This window comes from Volvox carteri (assembly GCF_000143455.1).
Source record: "Volvox carteri f. nagariensis unplaced genomic scaffold VOLCAscaffold_30, whole genome shotgun sequence".
In the NCBI taxonomy this organism is placed as follows: domain Eukaryota; kingdom Viridiplantae; phylum Chlorophyta; class Chlorophyceae; order Chlamydomonadales; family Volvocaceae; genus Volvox; species Volvox carteri.
The window spans coordinates 1,412,513-1,421,702 of record NW_003307573.1 but is presented as its reverse complement, the minus strand read 5'-3'; the positions used below and the strand labels follow the sequence as shown (position 1 = coordinate 1,421,702).

General features: G+C 51.1%; 2 protein-coding genes across 2 annotated transcripts in view; both read right to left on the bottom strand.

Annotated features, from left to right (window-relative positions):
* Positions 1–5,024: 5,024 nt before the first annotated feature.
* On the bottom strand, positions 5,025–7,316 carry VOLCADRAFT_93300 (uncharacterized protein; the record flags this gene model as incomplete). Its single annotated transcript, XM_002952499.1, has 3 exons — positions 5,025–5,141; positions 6,443–6,535; positions 7,122–7,316. 3 exons carry the CDS (start codon positions 7,314–7,316, stop codon positions 5,025–5,027), a joined length of 405 nt encoding a protein of 134 aa, XP_002952545.1.
* A 963-nt stretch (positions 7,317–8,279) lies between these two features.
* The window catches only part of VOLCADRAFT_93299 (uncharacterized protein), a gene marked incomplete at both ends in the record, with an annotated part of 2,733 nt that continues 1,822 nt past the window's right edge, over positions 8,280–9,190 (bottom strand). Inside the window, 2 exons of the mRNA XM_002952498.1 lie at positions 8,280–8,401; positions 8,480–8,701. Of these exons, the coding sequence (XP_002952544.1) occupies positions 8,280–8,401; positions 8,480–8,701 (344 nt within the window). The remainder of the gene's footprint in view (positions 8,402–8,479; positions 8,702–9,190) is intronic.

Sequence of the window (9,190 nt, the reverse complement as noted above, 5' to 3'; positions counted from 1 at the left end):
CGGCAACTCACCACCAGCATCCAACCAAATCTAGCGGATCAACGGCGCATCAACTTAGTTCCTGGTCAGCTCGCAAGTTGATATTATCACGTCCTACACCGTCCATAAGATGGGGGGCCACCTCCCATTTCATCACTCCTCAAACACCCGAGGAGCCGGCAGGCGGATTTGAACCCGGGTCGACTGGGTCGACTGGGAGCAGAAGTCAGGCCTTAACCTCTGCCAGCCGACTGCCTTACTGGCTTTCTGAAAGCTGTGCTGGTCGACATCAAATCCCATTACCATATTGTGGCACAGCAACACCTCGAGGTTGCTGTAGCCCAGATGTCTGTAACACCGAATGCCAAAGTGTTGCATGCTCCATCTTGGAATCCATGGTGGTGCATGTTGTACCATGTCCGTTGTCACAGTAGCTCGTATTCTGCGTCCTCCTGATGGTGCCTGTACTTCCACCTCGATAGCAAATGGGGTAGAGATCACCGTCCCATTCACCGGTCAACACTAAATGATTTTGCAAGTATACCTTTACTTGACCATCACTGAAGACGACGCTACCTCCGCGATCATCGATGATACGGACGGACAATATCTTTAGCATCGCCTCCTTGTCAACATAGACCCTTTTGAATGTGATGGCTTGATTGTCGTTGACATTAGATCGAATGGTAAGTGATCCAACCTTTGTCGGACGCAGTGACTGACCCTTAATGCCCACAATGCTGAAGCGTTCCCAAGGCTCCAACACACGCACATTGAGTTGTTCGGATCGGTCGCAAGTGACATGGTGAGTAGATGCGGAGTCCAGAAACCATTCCGTCGGACGCTCGTTGTTGTATGCCATGAACACTACCTGCCGTGGAACACCTGGCCCCCTAGCTGATCCACCGGATCCTGGCTTGCTGCCACTCGCTCCGCTTGTAGCCACCCTTATTTCTAGAAATTGACGACTGCTTGAGCGCTTTAAGCTGCCTGCAGTCCTTTACCACGTGCCCAGGTTTATTACAGTAGTAGCAAATGATCTGCTTTCGATTGTGTCCCGAGCTGTTGTTAGCCGGCCCCCGGCTACCATAACCAGAAGTAGAAGCACCGAATGTTGAACCGCCGATAGATGCAAATGCTGCTGACTCGGTAGATTTGCCTGACCCACCGTTTGCCATCTCGATAGCCAAAAGCTTCGATGTGACGTTCGCCATGTCCAAATCACTGTCACTCATCAGTAGTGTTGTTGTCACCATGCTGTACCGATTGGGTAGACCAACAAGGACGGTATACACCAGCTCGGAGTCGTTGATTATGTGGCCGACACCCAACAAGTCCGTTTGCAGCTGCCTCGCACGCGCGATATACTTCGGAGGTGGCTCGCCATCGACCATCTTGAAGCGGCTGAATTCTTGTCGTAGAGCCACCTTGCGGGCGTTGTTGTTGGCAGTGAACATCGAGTTCAAGGCATCCCAAGCCTTCTTCGCATTTGCGGCACCGGTGACCATCGGCAAATGGTGATCCTTCACGTTCTTGATAAGCAAATTGACGACTTTCCGTGATTGACAAATCTGCTCCTCGTTGCACGGCTCGGCAAGCAAAGACTGCTCAAGCCCAAGCTCCATGCACATCGTGCTAAACCTGATTTGCCACGTGGAGTAGTTGTGGAGGTCCAGCGGCTCATCAAGCTTATCCTTGACCATTGTCGATAAGGGATAGAAATAACAATCGGACGATAGCTGTCGGTGCTAGGCGGGGCTCATAACCTGTTGAAGAATTGGCAATGGTGACAGCTGATGCTGATTGCTATTCCGGAAGGAATGCCGGCGGTGAAGATATTGAGCATGGTAAACTGTTACAAGTAATGTAAAAAGTAATACTAGCGCTCGGCAGAACTTTAGGAGATTCCGCTTGAGGAATACTGATCGTTGTGAGATAAAGAAATAAGCGCAGTCACCACCCTAAATACCGGTGCTAGCGGAAAACTCATACATTCCACGATCTCACTGCGCCGTCCTGACGGTGCCCAAATGTCTACCAATTAACTACCGGATATGCATCGGTAGCTTCATAAAGTTCTGGGGTAAGTCTTCCCCAATAGTCAGGTGCAGACCCGGGGGTCAAATCCCCTGTTTGACAACTACACGAGTTGGGAGAGGACCGTTTCCTCAACACGCCCACCATCCATCCTGGACACAAGGAGACGTCCAAGACACATGGCCGAGAGAACTGAGGCACGGCCGAGGCATGGCCGAGGCAAGGTCATGGCACGGCCTAGGCAAGGTTTAGGCATGGCCGAGGCACGGCTGAGGCACGGCCAAGAGTCATCACCCTGCCCTTATGTTGGGATAGGACCGCATTTCAACACATAGTGTGAGAGGGTGGTTAGCGGTGAGGTGCAGTTGGAATACTGCCCTACGGAGTGGATGGTTGCGGATGCTCCACGAAGGCTCTGGGTGAGGTGAAATTCAAATGTTGCCGAGATGCGATGGGCCTTGTGTGAAGCGTGCTGATGAACCTGGTACTCGTTGGGATACAGCCCGAGGGGGCGTGTTGAGGAAACCGTCCTCTCCCAACTTGTTTGGTTGTCGACCAGGGGATTAGACCCTGGGTCTGCACGTAACTTTTGGGGTAGACTTATCCCAGAACTTTATAGGGCTACCGATGCATATCCGGTAGCTAAATGATAGACATTTGGGCACCGTCAGGATGGCGCAGTGAGATCATGGAATGTATGTGCAGTGAGATCATGGAATGTACGTGCAGTGAGATCACGGAATGTACGAGTTTACTGCTGCACCGGTATTTAGGGTGGTGACTACGCTTATTTCTTTATCTCACAACGATCGGTATTCCTCAAACGGAATCTCCTAAAGTCCTGCCGAACACTAATATTACTTTTTACATTACTTGTAACAGTTTATCGTGTTCAATATCTTCGCCGCCGGCATTCCTTCCGGAATAACAATCAGCATCAGCTGTCACCATCGCCAATTCTTCAACAGGTTATGAGCCCCGCCTAGCACCGACAGCTATCGTCCGATTGTTATTTCTATCCCTTATCGACAATGGTCAAGGATAAGCTTGATGAGCCGCTGGACGTCCACAACTACTCCATGTGGCAAATACGGTTTAGCGCGATGTGCATGGAGCTTGGGCTTGAGCAGCCTTTGCTCGCTGAGCCGTGCAATGAGGAGCAGAATTGTCAATCACGGAAAGACATCAATCTGCTTATCAAGAACGTGAAGGATCACCATTTGCCGATGGTCACTGGTGCCACAAACACGAAGAAGGCTTGGGATGCCTTGAACTCGATGTTCACTGCCAACAACAACGCCCACAAGGTGGCTCTACGACAAGAATTCAGCCGCTTCAAGATGGTTGACGGTGATCCACTATTAAAGTATTTCACACGTGCGAGGCAGCTGCAAACGGACCTGTTGGGTGTCGGCCACGTAATTAACGACTCAGAGCTGGTGTATACCGTCCTTGTTGGTCTACCCAATCGGTACAGCATGGTGACGACAACACTACTGATGCGTGACGGTGATTTGGACATGGTGAACGTCACATCGAAGCTTTTAGCTATCGAGACGGCAAACGGTGGGTCAGGCAAATCTACCGAGTCGGCAGTGTTTGCATCTGTCGGCGGTTTGACATTCGGTGTTTCTAATTCTGGTTATGGCAGCCGGGGCCGGCTAGCAACAGCTCGGGACACAGTAAGAAGCAACTCATCTGCTACTACTGCAACAAGCCTGGGCACGTGGTAAAGGACTGCACGCAGCTTAAAGCGCTCAAGCAGTCGTCAATTTCTGGATATAAGGGTGGCTACAACAACAGTGGCAGCGGAGCTAGCAGCAGCAAGCCAGGATCCGGTGGATCAGCTAGGGGGCCAGGAGTTCTGCGGCAGGTAGCGTTCATGGCATACAACAGCGAGCGTCCGACGGGATGGTTTCTGGACTCCGCATCTACTCACCATGTAATGTAATGTAATGTTACAGAGTGGGAGGCTTCTGGGCCGCTTTATCACCATGTAACTTACGACCGATCTGAACTACTCAATGTTATTGGAGAATTGGCGACGGTGACGGCTAACGCTGATTGTTATTCCGGAAGGATTGCCGGTGGCGAAGATATTTAGCACGATAAAATGTTACAAGTAATGTAAAGAGTATTGTTAGCGTTCGGCAGGACTTGAGGAGATTCCTGGTAGGAATACCGATCGTTGTGAGATAAACTAATAGGCGCAGTCACCGCCCTAAATACCGGCGCTAGCGGAAAACTCGTACATTCCGCGATCTAACTGCACGTACATTCCGCGATCTCACTGCGCCGTCCAGACGGTGCCCTAATGTCTATCACTTAGCTACCGGATATGCATCGGTAGCCCCATAAGGTTCTGGGGTAAGTCTTCCCCATTAGTCAGGCGCAGACCCGGGGTCAAATCCCCTGGTCGACAACCACACGAGTTGGGAGAGGACCGTTTCCTCAACAAATGTATGTGTGTTGGAGCCTTGGGAATGCTTCAGCATTGTGGGCATTAAGGGCCAGTCACTGCGTCCAACAAAGGTTGCCTTCGGTGACCATTGGCAGATGAAGGTCCTTCACGTTCTCCATCAGCAAATTAACAACCTTACATGATTGTCGAATTTGCTCCTCGTTGCACGGCTCAGCGAGCAAAGCCTGCTCAAGCCCAAGCTCCATGCAAAGGAATAGTTGTCGAGGTCCAGCGGCTCATCAAGTTTGTCCTTCGCCATTGTTGATTAGAAACGAAATAACAAATCAAGCTATAGCTGCCGGCGCTAAACTGGGGTTCATAACCTGTTGGAGAATTGACAGCGGTGGCAGCTGGTGCTGACTGTCACTATGACAACGGGTGATCGCGTTATGTCGCGTTAAATTCACGTTACGAGGCCTTAACACGAGTTTAACGCGATGCTAACGCGATATAACGCGACTTTAAGCACTGATAACGCACCGGTTCGCTTGTGCATATGCCCTAACGCTCTTCATCTTTATTCGCATGCGAACCAGCTGGCAGTGTGTTAGCTGAAGCAACTAACACAAACTTTACCCGATCGTAAACGCGACCAGTTGAATTTTAACACCAGCGTTAGCTTACCTATAGGTGTAACGCAAATGCCTGCGAATGGCATACACGGCTGCGGATTGTGTGAATGCGTATGCGTGTGCGAATGCGGCGAAGGATCACGAGTTTTACGCGACCCTAAACGCGACCAGGTAACTTTTAACGGAGTGTACCGCCAAACGCAAGGGATTGTGAATGGCATAGCGACTGCGAATCTTGCGAATGCATATGTGTTTGCGACTTTAACGAATGCATTCACAGAATTTTCGCAAACCTAAGTGCAACCATCTCAATTTAATGCGAGTGACTTCGATTTGCGTACGGGACTGCGAACTGTACGGCCAGCCGTGCAATACAAAGCTTTACAATAAAAATAAGTCGGTAGTGCCAAGGTCTGCCTGGTCTGGTGGCGCCTTCGTGTATATGAAGATTCCGGGTTCGACTCCTGGTCAGACCCCCGACATTGTTCGGGAGGTCTAGGTTTACTAACGCTGCTGAGGTGTGGAGATGAGGTCTAGATGATGGACTAAGTTTCGCATGCTGAGATGGTGGTGGTGGCTGATCTGTCTCTACGGATGTTGGGTGACTGGATGAGGAGGGGTCTAGTTGGCAGGACCCAAACCGCCGTCGGTCGTACGGTATATCAATCAACTTTCAATACATATAGTCCATGGCCTCCCGGCTTTGACGGACACCCCCGCACTCGTGCGGCACTTGTAACTTGTAACTAGCTAAGGTTTGAGAAACTGCTGCGAATGCACTCACTAAAGTTGCAATCACACATGCAATCGCAAAAAGCGCAGTGGTGTATGCCAGTCGCAATCCCTTGCGTTTGGTGATACGCTCGTGTTAATAGTAACGTGGTCACGTTTACAATACCGTAAAGTTTGCGTAAGTTGCTTAAGCTAACACACTGCCAGCCAAAAGTACTCAGCTCGTTCGCATACGTGCACAAGTGAACCGGTGCGTTATCAGTGCTTAAACTCGTGTTACATCGCGTTAGCATCGTGTTAAACTCGCATTAAAGCCTCGTAACGTGAATTTAACCCGACATAACACGACATAATAGTGTTACGCATAGTGTTTGGGGGCTCAGGCCTCATTGGGGGCTCAGGCCTCACAATGGTTGTGGTTTCTGAGCCTTCCCTTTGGTTGCGCTTTTGGCTGTCTAGATGACTTGCATTGTCTCATTTGGATCGGAGTCTAGTTTGCCATGTTCATCTCAAGGACAGTGCACGGCCCGCTGGCCTGCTGGCTCTACTCTTTGTGAGTCTGGAGCCCACTGTAACCACACACACCTATGCTTTGTAATCAGATTTGCTTTCCTCCATCCATCCAGATGGTGCTGGACAAGGGATTCATCAAAGCACACACCTGAACAGAGTACCACTTCACTGCTTTCAAACCACATCCTCCGTCACCATAGTCCACCATAATCACCTTCAGACTCATGGGAGCTAACTTCCCCTGCTTAGCTTTTGGGGACGTTACCAAATTGCTGACTGGTGAAATGTTTTGCAAATAGTTTATCATGGCCTCTGCCCACAAGGACATCGGCAATCTAGACTATATCAACATAGCCTTTTCCATAAGCATCCGATTCTGTCGATTCTGCTCTGGTGTATAACCCACCGTTGTGCCGTGACATATACTACTGCTGCGGAAGAATGCTCGTTGTGGAGCACTCAGGAACTCGCCCCTCGATCAGTACGTACTTCTTGGACTTTGAAGCCCGTCAGCCGCTCCAGCTGGTTCACCATTTCCATCATCTTGTCCTTCACTGCCTCCTTCGTGCGGGTGAACGCAACTGCAGAGAAGCTGGAATAATCATCGAGCAAAGTCATAACATACATGACTCCATCCAGCTGGCATAGGCATGTCCAGCAGAAGGATATGGACCCCTTGTCTATTTCACAAAAGTGCAGGAAACCTGCTCTTGCTGCTGCAATGTTAAGTCGGCTAATGTCAACACTGACTACCATATTATTCTGCACTAGCCTAAGTTAGAATATCCCAGATGGCCCATACGTCGATGCCACAGTATCACACTCACTGTACTCAATTGCCGTACTTGATGGACCATATCTTGTGACGCATTCTGATCCCGTTGAGCAGTTCCACAGCCTCGCGCTGCTTGACCAGGCGCCACCGCACACATAACGTCCCGGACGATCGTGGCACTCCTGTTGCCAAGCTCCCCTGGCTCAGCACCCTCAGCGGAAGAGGTAGGATCGCTTGTCGAGAGCATATAGGTGGACATCCAGTGTTTTTTTTTCAAGTAATATATTCCTTATAAGGAATAAAGAGGCCATTTTGGCCTTTGGAAAAACGGAATGAATTGAGGCCGATCCGTACATTTTCATTCCTCCAGCCAAAAACGTCCATTGCTGCCAGATTGCTCCGTAATGTGCAGAACTTAGGGGGTGTTTCCACTTGGATTAAAAGTCGCGGATTAAGGCTTAATCCGTCGCATATGGAAACATCGCGCGGATTAGGACGGATTAGGCGGATTAAGGTTGGCGCGATTAGTTAGAGATTTCCGTCCGTATTCACGCGCTTCGCGGATTAATTATAGATTAATATGCTATGAAATGCGAGCTTTCTGCTTATACTAAAAGCTCAAACTTGGTGCGAAAAATTTGCTACCTGGTGGCCACCAGGTATCAAATTGACATTTCTGAAGTCAAAGAGCCCGCCACCGTAAGGGCCGGATTAGTTGGGGCGAGCATCCGTATGATACGAAGGGCTCACTTACAACCTTTGTAACGCTCTCCGCCTAAGCGAGCCCCACGCACCACGCACGAACGAATTTAGGCCCTTTTCGGTGATATCCAAATTTTTTGGAAGCGCGATCGCGCCCCGTTTTATTGTAATAATTTTCCGTGTTCCTGAATCGAGTAATCGTGTTATCGCGAGTACCCGTTAGCATTATGTTTCCTCTCGTACCTGGCGGCTTACCGTGGGGCCAAGACCCACTTACTTCGTCTACTCATCGATTCGTTACCGTTACGCCTGTGCGTGACGATCTCATCGTCCCGCCGTTACACCTGCCGCTGGTACGTTTTGTCTGTTTTCGATGGACGTCCGTCAGCTTAGTGCGTCNTACGCCTCGGCTCTATGATCACCGCAGGTCTTTCCTGGTAATCCTCTCCCTGCCATGCCTCCGCTTGCTGCGGGCCCTATCCGTCTCCCGAGGTCGGCGCCGCCGCCTTTAGACCCTGTCGCGGCTCTGTATTACTCTGAGTTTACCGGGGACGTGTCGGTGCGGCCGCCGCTCACGGCCGCCTTGCTCTCGATCTACCAGGTGCACCAACGTCAGTGGGTCTCGGAGAGCTGGTGGCGGGTTCAAAGTGCTGCGCGAGAATTTCATGGCTGGTTGCAGCGCCAGTCTCTCGGGCTCACCTTGCTCACCTGCGATCCTATGTCCATTGTTTCGTATCTGGTGGAATGGTGGTTCCCCCGGCACCCTGGGCGTCTGCGGGCTGACCGGCGTCCCAGCGCCAGTGCTGTGAAAGGGGTTATCTCGAGCCTTGCGACTGCTTTTAAGCAGCTGGGCCGGGAAGGGGACTATGACGCCTCTCAAAGCCGCGGGAATCCTTGCGACAGCTCCTTGGTGCGAGGCTATGTCAAGGGCTACGGGCGGGACCTTAGTGACGCCGGTTATGTGGAGCGAGGCGCCATCCCTTTGACCACGGAAAAGTTTCGTCGCCTGGCCTGCCATCTGTGGACTGCGTCCGGCGACGAAGAGCATTTGTTTGCTCGCAGTTTGGTGCTTCGGGACTTGTCTCTATTTGCTTTAATGTGGCATACGTATCAGCGCGGTCATGATGTCGGCAAGCTGGTGTTAAGTGATTTCAGGGATCCGGTGCATGGCCGTACCGAGTACCAGGGCTGGCCGTTACCCCTACCCGCGCCTGACGGGAGTGTCTCTCCCGACACTGTACTCCGTATCGAAGAATTAAATACCAAGACGTACAAGGGTCAGCGTGCTCCTGCGACGATGTTGCGTCCGGATCGTGATCCTATCGTCTGCGCGCTGCGGGTTCTTGCAGTGTACATGAGCATGTGTACGAGGGCCGGTACCCCTATTACCCAATACCTCTTCCGTCCGGCGGAGCGCAG